The 20,441-nt window shown below is 41.2% G+C and overlaps 1 protein-coding gene and 1 pseudogene across 4 annotated transcripts; both read right to left on the reverse strand.

Annotated features, from left to right (window-relative positions):
- Positions 1–5,125: 5,125 nt before the first annotated feature.
- On the reverse strand, positions 5,126–8,011 carry LOC110538014 (modulator of macroautophagy TMEM150B). 4 transcript variants are annotated; one of them, XM_021624539.2, is made up of 8 exons: positions 7,610–8,009; positions 7,217–7,325; positions 7,018–7,101; positions 6,777–6,836; positions 6,460–6,527; positions 6,222–6,280; positions 5,789–5,966; positions 5,126–5,496 (listed from the first exon to the last, which is right to left on the reverse strand). In XM_021624539.2, exons 3-8 carry the CDS (start codon positions 7,080–7,082, stop codon positions 5,270–5,272), a joined length of 657 nt encoding a protein of 218 aa, XP_021480214.1. In that variant the 5' UTR covers positions 7,083–7,101; positions 7,217–7,325; positions 7,610–8,009; the 3' UTR covers positions 5,126–5,269. The 4 variants fall into 4 exon arrangements, 2 of the variants coding, with proteins under 2 accessions (XP_021480214.1, XP_021480213.1); XM_021624538.2 differs by having other exon boundaries at positions 6,153–6,280; positions 7,610–8,005; XR_005035083.1 differs by lacking the exons at positions 5,126–5,496; positions 7,018–7,101 and having other exon boundaries at positions 6,153–6,280; positions 7,610–8,011.
- Positions 8,012–9,572: 1,561 nt separating this feature from the next.
- On the reverse strand, positions 9,573–16,184 carry LOC110538934 (annotated as a pseudogene).
- Positions 16,185–20,441: the final 4,257 nt, after the last annotated feature.

Raw genomic sequence — 20,441 nt, forward strand, 5'->3', positions numbered from 1 at the left:
TAACACACTACGCCGCCAGGGACTCAAATCCTGCAGTGCCAGACGTGTCCCCCTGCTTAAGCCAGTACATGTTCAGGCCCGTCTGAAGTTTGCTAGAGAGCATTTGGATGATCCAGAAGAAGATTGGGAGAATGTCATATGGTCAGATGAAACCAAAATATAACTTTTTGGTAAAAACTCAACTCGTCGTGTTTGGAGGACAAAGAATGCTGAGTTGCATCCAAAGAACACCATACCTACAGTGAAGCATGGGGGTGGAAACATCATGCTTTGGGGCTGTTTTTCTGCAAAGGGACCAGGACGACTGATCCGTGTAAAGGTTTTTGAGTGAAAACCTCCTTCCATCAGCAAGGGCATTGAAGATGAAATGTGGCTGGGTCTTTCAGCATGACAATGATCCCAAACACACTGCCCGGGCAACGAAGGAGTGGCTTCGTAAGAAGTATTTCAAGGTCCTGGAGTGGCCTAGCCAGTCTCCAGCTCTCAACCCCATAGAAAATCTTTGGAGGGAGTTGAAAGTCCGTGTTGCCCAGCAAAAGCCCCAAAACATCACTGCTCTAGAGGAGATCTGCATGGAGGAATGGGCCAAAATACCAGCAACAGTGTGTGAAAACCTTGTGAAGACTTACAGAAAACATTTGACCTCTGTCATTGCCAACAAAGGGTATATAACAAAGTATTGAGATAAACTTTTGTTATTGACCAAATACTTATTTTCCACCATGATTTGCAAATAAATAAATAAAAATAAAAAATCCTACAATGTGATTTTCTGGATTTTTTTTCTAATTTTGTCTGTCATAAAAAAAATTACAGGCCTCTCTCATCTTTTTAAGTGGGAGAACTTGCACAATTGGTGGCTGACTAAATACTTTTTTGCCCCACTGTATATTGAATATATTTAATGAATTTACTTTTGTTTTGTGATTAAAAGATATTCTGAATACTGTAAAGGCTAAAAAGTATTCAGTATGCTGAAATGAGTATAGGTCAGTAGACGGAAATGGCTTGATGGGGCAACCATGTGGTAGAGTTAACTAAATACAGTCCAGCACCTCTAGGTCATCCTCACCCTGCAACATTCTGACAACATAATTAAATAGACCCCATCTTTCAAAGATAATTCGTAAAATCCAATTAACTTCACAGACTTTCCTTGTAAAGGGTTTGAACACTGTTTCCCATGCTTGTTCAATGAACCATAAACAATTAATGAACATGCACCTGTGGAACGCTTACTGCTTACAGACAGTAGACAATTAAGGTCACAGTTATGAAAACTTAGGACACTAAAGAGGCCTTTCTACTGATGTCCAGGATTCCTGCTCATCTGCGTGAACTTGCCTTAGGCATGCTGCAAAGAGGCATGAGGACTGTAGATGACAGTGCTACAGGGAAACAGGACGGACAGCTGATCATCCTCGCAGTAACAGACCACGTGTAACAACACCTGCACAGGATCGGTACATCCAACCATCACACCTGCGGGACAAGTACAGGATGGCAACAACAACTTCCTGAGTTACACCAGGAAAGCACAATCCCTCAGTGCTCAGACTGTCCTCAATAGGCTGAGAGAGGCTGGACTGAGGGCTTGTAGGCCTTGTAGGCCTTGTAGGCAGGTCCTCACCAGACATCACTGGCAACAATGTTGCCTATAGGCACAAACCCACCGTCGCTGGACCAGACAGGACTGGCAAAAAGTGCTCTTCACTGACGAGTCGCAGTTTTGTCTCACCAGGGGTGATGGTCGGATTTGCGTTTATTGTCAAAGGAATGAGCGTTACACCGAGGCCTGTACTCTGGAGAGGGATCAATTTTGAGGTGGAGGGTTTGTCATGGTTTGGGGTGGTGTGTCACAGCATCATCGGACTGAGCTTGTTGTCATTGCAGGCAATCTCAATGCTGTGTGTTACAGTGAAGACATCCTCCTCCCTCATGTGGTACCCCAGTGATGTACTGGGCCGTTCGCACTACCCTCTGTAGCGCCTTGCGGTCAGAGGCTGAGCAGCTGCCATACCAGGTGGTGATGCAACCAGTCAGGATGCTCTCAATGGTGCAGCTGTAGAACCTTTTGAGGATCTGAGGACCCATGACAAATCTTTTTAGTCTCCTGAGGGAGAATAGGTGTTGTTGTGCCCTCTTCACGGCTGTCTTGGTGTGTTTTGACCATGATAGTTTCTTGGTGATGTGGACACCAAGGAACTTGAAGCTCTCAACCTGCTCCAGCATAGCCCGATGAGAATGGGGGTATGTGCGGCCCTCCTTTTTCTGTAGTCCATGATCATCTCCTTTGTCTTGATCACGTTGAGGGAGAGGTTGTAGTCCTGGCACCACACTGCCAGGTCTCTGAGCTCCTCCCTATAGGCTGTCTCATCGTTGTCAGTGATCAGGCCTACCACCGTTTTGTCGTCGGCAAACTTAATGATGGTGTGGGAGTACTGCTTGGCCACGCAATCATGGGTGAATAAGGAGTACAGGAGGGAACTAAGCACTCACCCCTGAGGGGCGAGCCTGTTGAGGATCAGCGTGGCAGATAGGTGTGTCACATAGGTGTTATTTTTGTCCAGGTGGGAGAGAGAGAGAGAGAGAGAGAGAGAGAGCGAGAGCGAGAGAGAGAGAGAGAGAGAGAGAGAGAGAGACGGGCGGATAGAAGAGAGAAGGCTGTCGCATGCCATAGACAGAAAATAATGCTGAGTATAGTGGTTTGAACTAACCTTGAAAGTGCTGAATAAATCCACTCAGCCAAGACTGCACAGATGTTGCAGACCTGGGAAAAGATACAGCTCTGTGGATCATAGGTGCCACATTAACTGGAAGACAAATTCAAAATTCAATTCTCTACAGATACTGAGAAAGCATTAGGAGCACACTGTACATTACACTGCAGTGTGAAAACTGAGGAAATCGTAGTTGCATCTGTTAGGGAAAATATTGCACCAGTTTAACTGGTCTGTGGTGGTGCCGATCCAAGATGCTGATTGAATAAGATGACTTAATTCACCAATTGTCCACAACGTCCAACCAAAATGTAACTTCTGCTTTATCCCAACCCCTCCAAAACACACACATACATATACAGGTTGGAGCAGGGGGCTGCCACACTGGGCGCCTATGGAACAGTTGTTGTGGGGGGCTATGTGCCTTGCTCAAGTGCACAACGGCAGGCAATGGCATCTAGGATTGGATAGTAGCAACCCTCTGGTTTCCAGCTCACTTCCCATCAGACCTGGATTCAAACTGGCAACCATCCAGTTGCTGGCACGCCTCTCTAACCGCTAGGCTACCTGTCGCACTGCCGATTTAATAACTTCCCAGCCGTAATTTAAATTCACGATGACAAACAGCGACAAATGACCGCAAAAGCTCGTTCTGTCTGAGGAATCACTACTTGGTAACAAGAGAAAAAATATAAGTATTGCCATTGGACTTTTCCTCTCTATGCTCAGTCATAGAATTCCTAAACTTAATCACCACTTAAGTTGGATATATTTGTGGCTACGTGATTTGCGTACTGTAGGTCCACATTACTCTGGAATCGTTAAACCCTTCACAGTGTTGTAAAGACCAGTGTGACTTCTACCTGATGTAGTGGAATCTCTATGTGATATTAAAAGTCTCAGCAATACCTGGCAAGAACAATAACTGTGTTTAGTATTTCAACACTTCAGTGACACTCAAACCTTTTTCAGAGTTTGACACAAACAAAATTGAGTTATTCAGTTAATGTGTTTTGTTTCTCGCTCTCAGAAAATACGTTTTCTGTGTCTGTTACATGCACCAATAGTACTATATTTTATTATAGACACAATTTCATTGTACATTAGCTTGAGATCTCAGTGACCACAGCAAACCAGCCGGTCAGATACTAGTACCGTACCGATCGGAAGTAGCGCACAGGACCACCTTATGATCCACTTAGGTCACCTGGGATAGATGAAACTAGATTAAATGATGCTCTTTGCTCTTCTAATGATTATCTAATCACATATAGACACAAGCTATGGATTAAATATGTTGTATGTTCTCTACTCTGTTTTGGAACACAGAGATGCAGTATAATGTACTTTAAAAGTTCAAAATTGTAAGCTGAAAGATATTTGCCATTCAGTTGGTATGATTCTGTACGTAAATGTGAAACTCCATTTAGTATGATATATTTAGGTTCCATTTTCAATTAGGTTACGTTAGGTTACATTATTAATGGAAAACCGCTCGTACCATATCATCCGAATAATAGGAGGCATAATATCATACATCTTACCTGGTCGTACAATAGCATACGAATTGGATGAGACCAGGTTGTTTGCTGCGCTGTAGCAACAAATTAGAATTATGGGAATTATGGGAATTTACGTTGATGGTTAGGGAAACTAACTACAAAGGTTGGGATAATTTACATGAAAGGTTAAGAGAACTAACATGACAAAGGTTGGGTGAATTTATGTAGCAGGTTAGTTTTCAAGATCTGTAACTTTCAAAATACAGAAATCATCCCCGTATGATGCATTTTACATGAAGCAAACGGGGATCATTTCTGTATTTTGAAAGTTACAGATCTTGAAAATGTGATTGCTGACAAGTAAAACATTGTGGGAATATGTTTACACTGAACTAATTAAACAAATACCAAAAGATTGTTTTTGGGTGGAGTTTTCCTTAAAATTTTGAAAAAGGGTTAGGGGACAGGTTAATAACTAAAATGCATCAGTTGTCCCCTACTCAACTCAAACATGCAACTTTTGGATTGCTAGATGGTCATGGCTTACACACCCCACCCGACTGACCAACTAACCGAACTCTCTCCTTTTGTTGCTGTCTTAGTAGGTATCATATGTCTTGGAGGTGCTAAGAAACACATAAAGTATGTTTCATATGGCTCTGAGGCCAGGCTGACTTACATGGCCTGATGGTGCTACCATGTGGTAGAATGGACTAACTACAGTGTAGTGCCTCTCTCACCCTCACCCTACAGATTCCTGTAACAGTGAAAGCAATACAATGAGACAACCTACAGAGAGAGAAAACATAGCAGCCACCACCTGCTGTAGTCAAAAGATTAACAAAGATCCAAAAAATCACTCTCTATTTCCCATAAACTCAACAGAAACCAAACAAAAAGAGGTTTAGCTAAGGAGATGCCGCATCAAAGGCCGTAGTATTTTATTAAAGAAAAAGAGTAGCATTTTATTCAACAATAGGTTTCAAATATGTACACTTAAGTGGAGCTTCATCAGTCAGAGCTGAATGTTCAAAGGTTATGTAATTATTACATTACTGTTCTGTTGGCTGTACTATTGTACATTATGATCCCACCACTGCTGATGCTCTGGGTCTTGCTGAGGCCTTGGTTCTGCACGGTGAGCTGGTGATGGTCGATGTGACGGAACTCGGATGCAAAGAGGCCAAATAGGACAAAGAAGCACATGACCAGAGCCCACTCAGAAATGGACGCCATTGAGCGGTAGCCAGTATCAAAGAGTAGACCTATGGCCACTGAGGAGGAAAGGGGAGTCAAGGAGCACAACCCAAACAGGTGACAATGTCTAAAATATAGCGGTTTGTAGGGAGGACATACAATTTTATGATATTATTTTTATGCGCAATGTTTTCACTGTAAATTCAGGTAAAGAAGCATGATTTAGGATGATTTTTTTATCATTTACAATTAGCTGTGTTGACCCTGGATCACCATTCAGCTGTGTTGATCTTGGATCGTCGAGCACTCCCCTTGTGCTCTCCCTCTCTCTGATTTATCTCAGCTGATAGATCTGATGTTAAAGGATACTGGTGATGACCAAGATGGTGCAGATGCTACAGAGGGCAGCTCTGAGAGGCCCCATCCAGCGACGGTCTTTAGAGGGCTGGACTTTATAGGTGAGCCACACCTGCAACCAGAAGTAGGCCAGGCCCACAAAGAAGGCCAGAAAAGCCCCGAACACATGGATGCCAAACAGCACAGATTGCTGAAAGAGACGGAGAGAGGAATGGTGGTGAGAGGGAAAGAGCCAGGCAGGATATTGTCAACCATATTTCAATGTATATCAATATAGCATCTTTTTAAGGGAACATGCTAGGATTGGGACGATATTGGGATTCGTATGACGACAATACTGTAGTTATAGTATCCTATTGTAATCGTAAGGCGATACCCGAAAGCTGCCGAGGATGGAGATGCCCAGAGATGAGATGAAGCCCAGTATGATACTGGCGATGTTCACCTTGCTGTTCTGACCATAGTCCCTGACCTGCTGAAACCGGATCACCACAACCCACAGGACTGACAGAGATAGGGAGAGGGAGAGGAAGAGAGAGACAGAAAAGAGAGAGATGGGGGTGTAGAGGAGGGTGGAGTGGGGAGGATAGAAGGGAGAATAAGAATGAGGTTACATACGAAAGACAAGACAGAATAATAAAGTGGTATGAACCAACGTGTAAGTGCTGAATAAATTAACTTACTCAAGACTGCACAGATGTTGCAGACCTGGGAAAAGACACAGCTCTGTGGATCATAGGTGCCACATTCACTGGAAGACAAATTCACATTTGAATTATTTACACATTTGGAAATGACTTGGTAATGAAATATTGACTTTTAAACAAATAGCCAGTGGTATTGTGGCATTGTGGGCTCAGTCACATTTCCCAGCATGTTTTGTTAGTGGTTATACCCGTTTAACTGGTCTGTGGTGGAGCCTCTATTGACATAGTCTAGATACACAGTGGAATTCAGGGTAAACCCTTTACAGTATTGTGAAGACCAGCGTCACTCTTACCTGATGTAAGGGAATCTCGCTGTGATATTAACAGTCTCATTTGATACAGCGATACCGAACCTGGGAAGAACAAGACCTGTCGTTAGCATATCAATGCTTCAGTGGTTTTCTGTTTGTTATTTGCACTGAGAGTACGTTTATTATCCTCAACACAATCTCATTGTACCGTAGCATAAGACCACACTGTTATTATATCTAGACAAGTAGCTGGAGAGAGCAGACCAGTCTGTTAGATACTCACACCACCCATATTCCCACAGTGCCAAACACCGCCAAGCAGATTGGAAGGAGTGCCCAGAGCCACATTATTGTTTACTTACTTCCCCTGGGAAATATGAAACGAGACAACTGAGACAGCCAGATACACTTTAGCCTAATTTCAATAAAAAGGGACAAAGGCCCTCAACTGAGGAACTCAGGAAGCCATAAAAATATCTTACCCCAGGACATTTCACATGGTGACTATCCCAGAAAAATATTTCTGCGATGATCTTTGAGGATCACCTTCCTCGGAGCCTTACACAGGAAACTGTCAGAGGCACCTATAACCTGGTAACAGAGAGACCCAAGAATAGTCAAACAAAACTAAGGTTAATCATTGTATGTTGAAGTGAGCATAGGCTTGATGGTGCCACCATGTGGTAGAATTGACTTCCGCATCCCCCTCACACAAAGATCCCTGTAGCAGGGAAACCAATACCATGTGACAACCAGCAGAGGGACGAAACATAGCATCCACCGCTGCTGCAGTCAAAACATTGAGGACATATTCTCCCCTTTCAACAGAAACAAAGAGATAGGCTCTAGGTGAATAGATGCTGTAGACGACTTACCTAGAAGCAAATCTTGTCCCGTATTTTCTGCCATAACTCTCAGGGTTGACTGAGACATCATGTAGCATGCTGTCTATCTAATGCAATGTGAAACAGTCAGTCTTCACCTTCAGCTCGATAGCCTGACTAAACGGACTGACAAAACAAGAGCCTGAAGAAACTGCAGCATTCTCCTTGGCGGGCAGCCAATCTGTCTCTGCCGATGCAACGGCGGAGGACCGGGTGTGTTCAGGAGGGTGCAACGTTAAAAGCATTCAGATATAAATGCGTTACGTAGAACAGCTATCCTTACATGTCACATAGAATTAGGTGTCATGCCACGTCTATAAATTATATTTCTATCTGCAACGTTCTTAATGCTTTTACCTCTCTGAATACACCTCTGGTTGTTTGTGTGAGAGGGTAATTCTGAAGAAAATGAAGGGCAGCACAGCTGATGACAGCCACCACCTGCACACGGCACTCACCGAGATGAGTGTGAGTTTCCCAAAGGTATGCTTTATGTTTTTGGGAAACCCACACACAAGGCTGCTTGTCCTAAAGGCTTGGACACACAGTGCTATATGCCTATTTAATCAGAAACACTAATAGCACTGAAAACAGATTTGGTACAACATCTATCAACAATATGGACCTTTGATGCAAAAAAAACATTGATTGTTTCAAATGTTTGTAAAGAAATTAAATAAAAAAAATTAAATAAAAAAATAAAAAGTTGTTTAAATGACGTGTTTGCACTGGGAGAACAAATGTCATGATATTATTTTTTATATGACAGACACTGATGGAATGCTCGATATTCTCTGTACAGTAAGTTTAAAGTTACATTTGATTAAACATTAGTCAAATAAAAACACTTACAGTTATGTAAACCCTCATCAGACACTTATGTAAACCCTCATGACTTAAACTTTGTTGAAGTATCAGTTCCTGTATCACATCATAAATCACATTAAAGTTGATTTCAATTTCCATGGCAATAATCAGTTCATTCATCTTCCTCTATATAAATACTGTAGATATGTTTCCAGCGTTCATGTCTTGATGTGCCATTGAAATAATATCTGTTGGTACAAAAATAAAACCAAAGGGGAGAAAATCTTAGATCCGCTTGACTGAATAACAGTACAAGACAATTATAATTGTGAATTTTTTTTTTATATAACTTTATGCATTTTTTCAATACTTTCATAACATAATATTCAATAAGTAAATAAATAACAGTAATACAAAAGTTGTTTGTGCGTGTACAACAAAATGCTGGGTTGTTCGACCCAACTGCTGGGTTGCAGGCATTGGGCCACTTAGTTGTTGTTGTTTTTTTTTTAACTGCTGGGTTATTGAGATATGACCCAGCGGGTCAGCTCAGAAGACTGGAGTCATGGCTTTGTAGGGGCGTGGCTTTTTTTATTTTTGGCCACCCGTGAAAGTAAATGTCATTCTGGTTCATGTGTTCTGTTGTATTGTTATCACATGTTAAGGTTAAACACAGACACCTTTGTATCTTTAATGATGCTTACACAAGTATGTGAGTTCCCCAAGAGCTTATGCTAAAATATGGGATATCTCAATGTTGGGATATGTATATAATAATGTTATAAATGTTATATTCAAATATGTAATGTGCAAAGAAATTCAAAGAAAATTGAAATTTGCAGTGTACAAACTTAACATGATTAACAGGAATGACCTTTACTCTTACAGGTGGCCAAAAATCATTATTTGAAAGCCACGCCCCCAATAGGCCATGCCTCATGAAAATAACCTATGGATTAAATTTTTTTTAAACAGCTGCTGGGTCAAACCAACTGATGGTAAAAAAAGAACTAATGATGGTTCAATTAACCCATGTTTGGGTATTCACACAACTAGCTGGGTCAAAATAACCCAGCGTGTATGTGTGTGTGTTTGTTTTTAGATACTAAGCAATGAACAGGTCACGGTCACGGTCTCATTGGCTTTACTATGAAACGACTCCGTTGGTCTTCAGACCTTGTTTCTGCACGGTGAGCTGGTGGAAGTCGATGTGACGGAACTCGGACCCAAAGAGGCCAAAAAGGACAAAGAAGGACATGACCAAGGCCCACTCACAAACGGCCGTTCCAGATTTGTAGCTGGTATTATGAAGTATTGCCACTGGGGAGGGAAAGGCCAGGCAAGGAGCAACAACACTAGCAGATGACCTGTCAATGTCGAAACTATACAGTTTGTATACCGTCTCATTCCCAGCTAAGTGTAGTGTACCACTGTACTGCCAGTCTGGTCAGGGAATATATACTACAGTCCATTGTTTATGTGTCATATTTTCACTGGTATTCAAGTTGCTATATTTTGCATAAACACTGTTAAGCATGCATCAACAGTGAGTAATAGATGTGTTTCATCTTCCTACATGAAGAGACATTCTCTCGCCCCCAGCGGTATGGTCTGTAAGGATACTGGTGATGACCAGGATGCTGCAGATGCTACACAAGGTAGCTCGAAGAGGTCCAACCCAGTGGCGGTCTTTAAAGGGGTGGGCTTTGTAGCAGAGCCACGCCTGCCCTTTATCACAATAGTTTACACTGAAGCGAGATTCTAAACGATACCTGGAAGTTTCCGATAATGGAGATGCCCACACAGGAGATGAAGCCCAGTACGATACTGGCAATGTTCACCTTGCTGTTCTGACCATAGTCCCTGACCTGCTGAAACCGGATCACCACAACCCACAGGGCTGACACACAGAGAGAGAAGGGGGTATTTTTGTTTGTTTGTGTGTTGTGTTGTGTTGTGTGTGTATGTATATACAGTGGGGCAAAAAGTATTGTCAATCACCAATTGTGCAAGTTCTCCAACTTAAAAAGATGAGAGAGGCCTGTAATTTTCATCATAGGTACACTTCAACTATGACAGACAAAATGAGGAAAAAAATCCAGAAAATCACATTGTAGGATTATTTATGAATTTATTTGCAAATTATGGTGGAAAATAAGTATTTGGTCACCTACAAACAAGCAAGATTACTGGCTCTCACAGACCTGTAACTTCTTCTTTAAGAGGATCCTCTGTCCTCCACTCGTTACCTGTATTAATGGCACCTGTTTGAACTTGTTAACAGTATAAAAGACACCTGTCCACAACCTCAAACAGTCACACTCTAAACTCCACTATGGCCAAGACCAAAGAGCTGTCAAAGGACACCAGAAACAAAATTGTAGACCTGCACCAGGCTGGGAAGACTGAATCTGCAATAGGTAAGCAGCTTGGTTTGAAGAAATCAATTGTGGGAGCAATTATTAGGAAATGGAAGACATACAAGACCACTGATAATCTCCCTCGATCTGGGGCTCCACGCTAGATTTCACCCCGTGGGGTCAAAATGATCACAAGAACGGTGAGCAAAAATCCCAGAACCACATGGGGGGGACCTAGTGAATGACCTGCAGAGAGCTGGGACCAAAGTAACAAAGCCTACCATCAGTAACACACTACGCTGCCAGGGACTCAAATCCTGCAGTGCCAGACATGTCCCCCTGCTTAAGCCAGTACATGACCAGGCCCGTCTGAAGTTTGCTAGAGAGCATTTGGATGATCCAGAAGAAGATTGGGAGAATGTCATATGGTCAGATGAAACCAAAATATAACTTTTTGGTAAAAACTCAACTCATCGTGTCTGGAGGACAAAGAATGCTGAGTTGCATCCAAAGAACACCATACCTACTGTGAAGCATGGGGGTGGAAACATCATGCTTTGGGGCTGTTTTTCTGCAAAGGGACCAGGACAACTGATCCGTGTAAAGGAAAGAATGAATGGGGCCATGTATCGTGAGATTTTGAGTGAAAACCTCCTTCCATCAGCAAGGGCATTGACGATGAAACGTGGCTGGGTCTTTCAGCATGACAATGATCCCAAACACACCGCCCAGGCAACGAAGGAGTGGCTTCGTAAGAAGCATTTCAAGGTCCTGGAGTGGCCTAGTCAGTCTCCAGATCTCAACCCCATAGAAAATCTTTGGAGGGAGTTGAAAGTCCGTGTTGCCCAGCAACAGCTCCAAAACACCACTGCTCTAGAGGAGATCTGCATGGAGGAATGGGCCAAAATACCAGCAACAGTGTGTGAAAACCTTGTGAAGACTTACAGAAAACATTTGACCTCTGTCATTGCCAACAAAGGGTATATAACAAAGTATTGAGATAAACTTTTGTTATTGACCAAATACTTATTTTCCACCATGATTTGCAAATAAATAAATAAAAATAAAAAATCCTACAATGTGATTTTCTGGATTTTTTTTCTAATTTTGTCTGTCATAAAAAAAATTACAGGCCTCTCTCATCTTTTTAAGTGGGAGAACTTGCACAATTGGTGGCTGACTAAATACTTTTTTGCCCCACTGTATATTGAATATATTTAATGAATGTACTTTTGTTTTGTGATTAAAAGATATTCTGAATACTGTAAAGGCTAAAAAGTATTCAGTATGCTGAAATGAGTATAGGTCAGTAGACGGAAATGGCTTGATGGGGCAACCATGTGGTAGAGTTAACTAAATACAGTCCAGCACCTCTAGGTCATCCTCACCCTGCAACATTCTGACAACATAATTAAATAGACCCCATCTTTCAAAGATAATTCGTAAAATCCAATTAACTTCACAGACTTTCCTTGTAAAGGGTTTGAACACTGTTTCCCATGCTTGTTCAATGAACCATAAACAATTAATGAACATGCACCTGTGGAACGCTTACTGCTTACAGACAGTAGACAATTAAGGTCACAGTTATGAAAACTTAGGACATATATATATATAACAAAGTATTGAGATAAACTTGTTATTGACCAAATACTTATTTTCCACCATAATTTGCAAATAAATTCATTAAAAATCCTACAATGTGATTTTCTGGAATTTTGTTTCTCATTTTGTCTGTCATAGTTTAATTGTACCTATGATGAAAATTACAGGCCTCTCTCATCTTTTTAAGTTGGAGAACTTGCACAATTGGTGGCTGACTAAATACTTTTTTGCCCCACTTTATATATCTGTTCACTTACCCAGGACAGCACAGACGTTGCAGATCTGAGCAAAGATGCAGCTCTAAGGATTATAGGTGCCACATTCACTACGGAACAAAAATATTCACATTTGAATTTTCTACGATTATAAACAAATCATATCAGACGTAGGAACCTCAAAATGTGTATTCGTTGATTTCACAATACACACCTTGTTTCCCTCTCATACTTTATGTAAAAAAATGTATCTTAGTTTTTGCTTCAAATTATCCTAAAGTATCTAAACAAAATGAGTGTGTAACTCAATGAAGTTGCTTATAGATGATTTGGACATGAAGCGCAAAGAAGCTAATATTGACTTGCAGACCGGTAAACACAACCAAAGCATGGATTGCTGTCATTTTTTAAATGTAACCTATTTTTAAACTAGGCGAGTCAGTTAAGAACAAATTCTTTTTTACAATGACGGCCTACCCCGGACGACACTCGGCCAATTGTGCGCCGCCCAATGGGACTCCCAATCACGGCCGGATGTGATGCAGCCTGGATTCGAACCAGGGACTGCAGTGACGCCTCTTGCACTGAGCTGCGCCACTTTGGAGTCATACCTTGCCCATAGACTGCTTACAGCGTAAGGAAACCAATGTCATTTTGTAATTTGGGTGAACTTTAATACACCATGCTAGCTTTCGGCATGCCTCCCCGGGTCCTCTCCAAATAGTACCGCTGCACGTCCTGACCGGTTGCATCTGGGCCTGGGACTGTGTATGTCTGTGAGTGAGTGCATGTGTGCTAGTGTGTGGAGAATCAGAGCAGGTGGTCAGTCCAGGTCAAGTGTTCAGCTCTCAGGTCAAGTGTCTCATGCTCCGATACCATCTTCCGTTCTGATACCAACGGGCTCAGAGACCGTTTCTATCCACAAGCCATCATACTGCTGAACACTTGAACTGACCACCTGCTCTGATTCTCCACAACTTAGCACACGTGCACTCACGCACACACCCACTCATACATTCATTATACACACACACCCACACACATAAATTCATTCATTACACACACATCACAACTGCTGCTACCAGACTCGTATTATACTGCTCAATTTATACACGTGCACCCCTCTCCAATACACGTGTAAATATTGGACAATAAATTGTGCTTTCCTGTATTATACTTAGACTGAGTGTACAAAACCTTAAGAACACCTGCTCTTTCCACGACATAAACTGACCAGGTGAAACCTATGAACCCTTATTGATGTCACCTGTTAAATCCCCTTCAATCAGTGTAGATGAAGGGGAGGAGACAGGTTAAAGATGGATTTGTAAGCCTTGAGACATGGATTGTGTATGTGTGCCAATGGGCAAGACAAAAAAATTGAAGTGCCTTTGAACGGGGTATGGTAGTAGTTACCAGGCTCACCAATTTGAGTGTGTAAAGAAGTACAATGCTGCTGGGTTTTTCACGCTCAACAGTTTCCTGTGTATCAATAATGGTCCCCCAAAACACATCCAGCCAACTTGACATTGTAAAGTCCACGCCCTGACAAAGTGAGGCCGTTCTGTGTATGCTAAAATGTTTATTTTATTTTCTGCCATTTGCGTTATGTTCGTATTCTTATATTTTCTTATTTCTTATTGTTGTTGCATTGTCGAGGAGGAACCTACAAGCATGTTTTTAATTGGACGATGTATACCGTGCGACAAATACAATTTGAATAATGTTATAACTTTAATATTAAAGTGATATAGTGTTGATTCCTCAATGATTCCCTTTTCATTTTGATCCATGCCATTGAGAATATTTATAGAGTACTGTGAGACATTGACTTGATTGCAAGACCAGTGTGACTCCTACCTGATGTAGGGGAATCTGTCTGTGATGTTAACAGTCTCATTCGAAACAGCGATACCAAACCTGGCGAGAACAAGAACTGCAGTTAGTATTTTAATACCTCCCATTACAACATACAGTGCCTTCGACAAGTATTCAGACCCTTTCACTTTTTCCACATTTTGTTAAGTTACAGCCTTATTCTAAAATATATTAATTTGTTTGTTTCCATCATCAATCAACACACAATACCCCAGAATGACAAAGCAAAAATAGGATTTTAGATATTTTTGCTAATTTATCAAAAATAAATAATACAAATTCACTTAAGTATTCAGACCCTTTACTCAGTACTTTTTTGAAGCACCTTTGGCAACGATTACAGCCTCAAGTCTTCTTGGGTATGACACTACAAGCTTGTCCCAAAGCCACTCCTGTGTTGTCTTGGCTGTGTGCTTAGAGTTGTTGTCCTGTTGGATGGTGAGCCTTCACCCCCAGTCTGAGGTCCTGAACATTCTGGAGCAGGTTTTCATCAAGGATCTCTCTGTACTTTGCTCTGTTCATCTTTCGCTTGATCCTGACTAGTCTCCCAGTCCCTGCCGCTGAAAAACATCCAAACAGAATGATGCTGCCACCACCATGGTTCACCGTAGGAGAATCTTATTTCTCTTGGTCTGAAAGTCTAGGTGCCTTTTGGCCATCTCCAAGTGGGCTGTCATGTGCCTTTTACTGAGGAGTGGCTTCCATCAGGCCACTCTACCATAAAGGCCTGATTGGTGGAGTGCTGCAGAGATGGTTGTCCTTCTGGAAGGAACTCCCATCTCCACAGATCTGTCAGAGTGACCATCGGGTTCTTGGTCACCTCCCTGACCAAGGCTCTTCTCCCCCGATTGCTCAGTTTGTCCGGATGGCCAGCTCTAGGAAAGGTCTTGGTGTTTCCAAACCACTGTGTTCCTGGGGACCTTCAGTGCTGCAGAAATATTTTGGTACTCTTCCCTAGATCTGTGCCTTGACACAATCCTGTCTCGGGGCTCTACGGACAATTCCTTTGACCTCATGGCTTGGTTTTTGCTCTTACATGCACTGTCAACTGTGGGACCTTATATCGTCAGGTGTGTGCCTTTCCAAATCACGTCCAATCAATTGAATTTACCACAGGTGAACTTCAATCATGTTGTAGAAACATCTCATGGATGATCAATGGAAACAGGATGCACCTGACCTCCACTTCGAGTGTCATAGCAAAGGGTCTGAAAACTTATGTAAATAAGGTATTTCTGTTTTTTATTTTTAATACATTTGCAAACATTTCTAAAAACCTGTTTTCACTTTGTCATTACGGGGGATTGTGAGTAGATTGTTAAGTTTTTAAAAAACATTTATTTATTCAATTTTAAAATAAGGCTGTAACATAGCAAAATGTGGAAAAAAGTCAAGGGGTCTGAATACTTTTCAAAGGCGCTGTATATCTTCCAGACAAAACCCTGTGGAGGGTGACTCAGAGCACAAGTGCTCTATTTTTGTTACTTGTACTGAAAGTAAGTAAACATGAACATTTTCTCCATCATCATCATTGCCATATCATTGTAGCATAAGTGACCACAGTATTCTTCTGCCTATTGCTAACAAAGAAGTGGCTGAAGAGGAGAGCACACACGGACGTCAGATAAATACTTACACAACCCATATGCCCACAGTGCCAAACACCGCCAAGCAGATCGGGAGCAGTGCCCAGAGCCACATAATGGTCCACTTAGGTCACCTGGGACAGACACAATTACTCCTGTGTACAGTAGTTGTGTACAGTAGTTGCTTTCAATGCCATGTAGAATCCTTCCCCGAGTTTAAATACACAAGTATTTAAATAACAAATGATGAAATACACATTTTCTGTGTATTTGAGTACTTTTAAATAACGTGGCCAAAGTCAACTACTTCTGTTGGAAGTATTTGAATTTATTGTCAAATAATTTCATATAAAAAAAGATACTTTGAAAATATTTTTCAAATTCATTATTTCAAATGCATCGGAGTATTTAGTTGTACTTTCCAAGTATACTTCCAAATACATTCCAATATTCAACTACTTTCAAATAATAATAAAAACATCTGAAAACTTCATTTGAAATGGATGTGAACGTAATTGAAATAACTGAAATAGTATTTGAGCCCTGGTCCGGTAAAGAGAAGTATCTGTTGATTATCTGTTCGTACACATCTTACAGGAACAAAGCTGATGAGGTGAAAAGGAACGTTTGAAGCTACAGGCTTACTCAATTGAGAAATCATTTTGAGTGATAGGAAGAGAATGGAAGCACAGAAAAATAACTGTCTAGTTTAAATAAGCTCCTTGCTCTTCCAGACTGTTAAAACCTCATCAAATGACACCCAGAAAAGTCGTTACTTAAAAGGAAAGAGAGGAAAGCAAGATACAGAAAGAGCAATAATGTCATAGACACTATTTACACAAAATAAGATATATTGACAAGTTTCATATTTCAAGTTAATGTCACATGCACAAGTACAGTGAAATGCCTTTCCTGCAAGCTCTATGACATAGTAACCTAGAATAAAATCATATTTAACTGTCAGAGAAAGAGAAGTTAAGTAAAAAGGGGTTTAAAGTCACAGTTTTCTTGTATGTAGATGGGAGGTAAAGCAGACACAACCTCTTGACTTTCTCCTCAATAGAGAAAATGCCTCTCCCCCTTGGCCGTCACTGTCAAATAGACCGTAATGACACCAGAAGAAAGTTGTTTCTCACTCGCTTTACCAGAGAGAGGGTTGTATGGTACAATTATTACATTGGGTCAGGGGCTAGATTAAGAAATAATACGCCGCGGGGCTTAGATATTTCATATTATTATAATGGTGATAACGAAGATTGGTATGAGGATGACAGTATTGATTGAAGTGTGAAGATGTGATCCGATAGCGATTTTGACCATGACAGTGTTATAATTTGATTCATTCAAAAATAAAGTTGCCACGTATCACCATAAAGAAACAGGTAAGGACATAGCTCATGTCTGAGCATCGGATCATGCCCATTGTGAGTGGAACTGGGGAACTTAAGACACATAAGTGAATTTCCTTGTTAATACTCTACTTAATGGGATTACAGTGCCTTGCGAAAGTATTCGGCCCCCTTGAACTTTGCGACCTTTTGCCACATTTCAGGCTTCAAACATAAAGATATAAAACTGTATTTTTTGTGAAGAATCAACAACAAGTGGGACACAATCATGAAGTGGAACGACATTTATTGGATATTTCAAACTTTTTTAACAAATCAAAAACTGAAAAATTGGGCGTGCAAAATTATTCAGCCCCTTTACTTTCAGTGCAGCAAACTCTCTCCAGAAGTTCAGTGAGGATCTCTGAATGATCCAATGTTGACCTAAATGACTAATGATGGTAAATACAATCCACCTGTGTGTAATCAAGTCTCCGTATAAATGCACCTGCACTGTGATAGTCTCAGAGGTCCATTAAAAGCGCAGAGAGCATCATGAAGAACAAGGAACGCACCAGGCAGGTCCGAGATACTGTTGTGAAGAAGTTTAAAGCCGGATTTGGATACAAAAAGATTTCCCAAGCTTTAAACATCCCAAGGAGCACTGTGCAAGCGATAATATTGAAATGGAAGGAGTATCAGACCACTGCAAATCTACCAAGACCTGGCCGTCCCTCTAAACTTTCAGCTCATACAAGGAGAAGACTGATCAGAGATGCAGCCAAGAGGCCCATGATCACTCTGGATGAACTGCAGAGATCTACAGCTGAGGTGGGAGACTCTGTCCATAGGACAACAATCAGTCGTATATTGCACAAATCTGGCCTTTATGGAAGAGTGGCAAGAAGAAAGCCATTTCTTAAAGATATCCATAAAAAGTGTCGTTTAAAGTTTGCCACAAGCCACCTGGGAGACACACCAAACATGTGGAAGAAGGTGCTCTGGTCAGATGAAACCAAAATTGAACTTTTTGGCAACAATGCAAAACGTTATGTTTGGCGTAAAAGCAACACAGCTGAACACACCATCCCCACTGTCAAACATGGTGGTGGCAGCATCATGGTTTGGGCCTGCTTTTCTTCAGCAGGGACAGGGAAGATGGTTAAAATTGATGGGAAGATGGATGGAGCCAAATACAGGACCATTCTGGAAGAAAACCTGATGGAGTCTGCAAAAGACCTGAGACTGGGACAGAGATTTGTCTTCCAACAAAACAATGATCCAAAACATAAAGCAAAATCTACAATGGAATGGTTCAAAAATAAACATATCCAGGTGTTAGAATGGCCAAGTCAAAGTCCAGACCTGAATCCAATCGAGAATCTGTGGAAAGAACTGAAAACTGCTGTTCACAAATGCTCTCCATCCAACCTCACTGAGCTCGAGCTGTTTTGCAAGGAGGAATGGGAAAAAATGTCAGTCTCTCGATGTGCAAAACTGATAGAGACATACCCCAAGCGACGTACAGCTGTAATCGCAGCAAAAGGTGGCGCTACAAAGTATTAACTTAAGGGGGCTGAATAATTTTGCACGCCCAATTTTTCAGTTTTTGATTTGTTAAAAATTTTGAAATATCCAATAAATGTCATTCCACTTCATGATTGTGTCCCACTTGTTGTTGATTCTTCACAAAAAAATACAGTTTTATATCTTTATGTTTGAAGCCTGAAATGTGGCAAAAGGTCGCAAAGTTCAAGGGGGCCGAATACTTTCGCAAGGCACTGTATTTCTATTCATGTGTGTTAAGTGTATATCCTAGATTTTTTTTTTAAACACATTGTGGAGGATACAGCAAAGGTACCTGAGCTCCGGGCCCCATCTACAGTATCTGATTGACACTTCTCCCTTCCTGTACCAGCAACACTCCTTCCAATGCCACTGCCTTTCTGAACTGCCTCAACACCCGGTCAGCTGTGGAACACCAGCACTTTCCACTGCCAGAACCCGGAATGGATTATTGTTTTCAAAGCATATTTGAAATTCTCTTTGTAATGAAAAGCACTATATACAAAAAAAAATATTATTAGATTGTGTAACTATTCTACTTAGAAGCATTCATTTTTTGAAAGTACATTTTTGAAAGGGGTTTGCTCTGCAAGACATTACGGTAACAGTCTAGCCAACAATGTCCTGATTCACAACTATTTGCACTCGTTCCTCCCAGTAACATACTGTGGGCTTCCTCTGCACACCTCGCTCTCTCACTCTCACTCACACACGCACAACCACATTACCATAAATTATAAGTACATCCACATAGTGAAACCAAAAATCTATCAGAAGGACTTGATATACTCTTCTTTCTCTCTAGACTGAAAGCTGTAACAGGGTGTCTACTGTTGAGCATTAGATAAGTTAAATACAAAGTAATAAATGAGTGTAATAATGGTTCCACTGCACCAATATCATCAGCTTCCTATGACGACGCTCTTGGTAATAAAGATTGGTTGGACAAAGGACCTTTGACCCGATCCATTTGAAGTGGAAGCTGGGTCCTTTAGTCTCAATAGGTTTATGGTGCCTCAAATAGCTAACAAGTTATTTAATTAAACACCATGTTGATGTTTTACTTGGTGAATAATACATTCATTTAGGAAAATGTAGTGTTGGAACAGTATGGAATTCAGACATAGGCCCTGAAATTTCAGATTTCACACAGTTGAAGTTTACATACACTTAGGTTGGAGCCATGAACTCGTTTTTCAACCATTCCACACATTTCTCGTTAGGCCATCTACTTTGTGCATGACACAAGTTATTTTTCCAACAATTGTTAGACAGATTATTTCACTGTATCACAATTCCAGTGGGTCAGAAGTTTACATACTAAGTTGACTGTGCCTTTAAAACAGCTTGGAAAATTCCAGAAATAGAGGCTAATTGACATCATTTGTGTCAACTGGAGGTGTACCTGTGGATGTATTTCAAGGCCTACCTTCAAACTCTGCCTTTTTGCTTGACATCATGGGAAAATCAAAATAAAT

This window comes from Oncorhynchus mykiss, chromosome 12 (assembly GCF_013265735.2).
Source record: "Oncorhynchus mykiss isolate Arlee chromosome 12, USDA_OmykA_1.1, whole genome shotgun sequence".
Classification (NCBI taxonomy): domain Eukaryota; kingdom Metazoa; phylum Chordata; class Actinopteri; order Salmoniformes; family Salmonidae; genus Oncorhynchus; species Oncorhynchus mykiss.

Excerpts from the sequence above, each read along its gene's own strand:
- LOC110538014 (XM_021624538.2), bottom strand. The coding sequence starts at position 7,082 with ATGTGGCTCTGGGCACTCCTTCCAATCTGCTTGGCGGTGTTTGGCACT. Across the intron at positions 6,837-7,017 it reads ACTGTGGGAATATGGGTGGT|GTTCGGTATCGCTGTATCAA; the intron begins GTGAGTATCTAA and ends TGTTCTTCCCAG. Across the intron at positions 5,497-5,788 it reads CACCATCTTGGTCATCACCA|TGGCCATAGGTCTACTCTTT; the intron begins GTATCCTTTAAC and ends TTTCCTCCTCAG.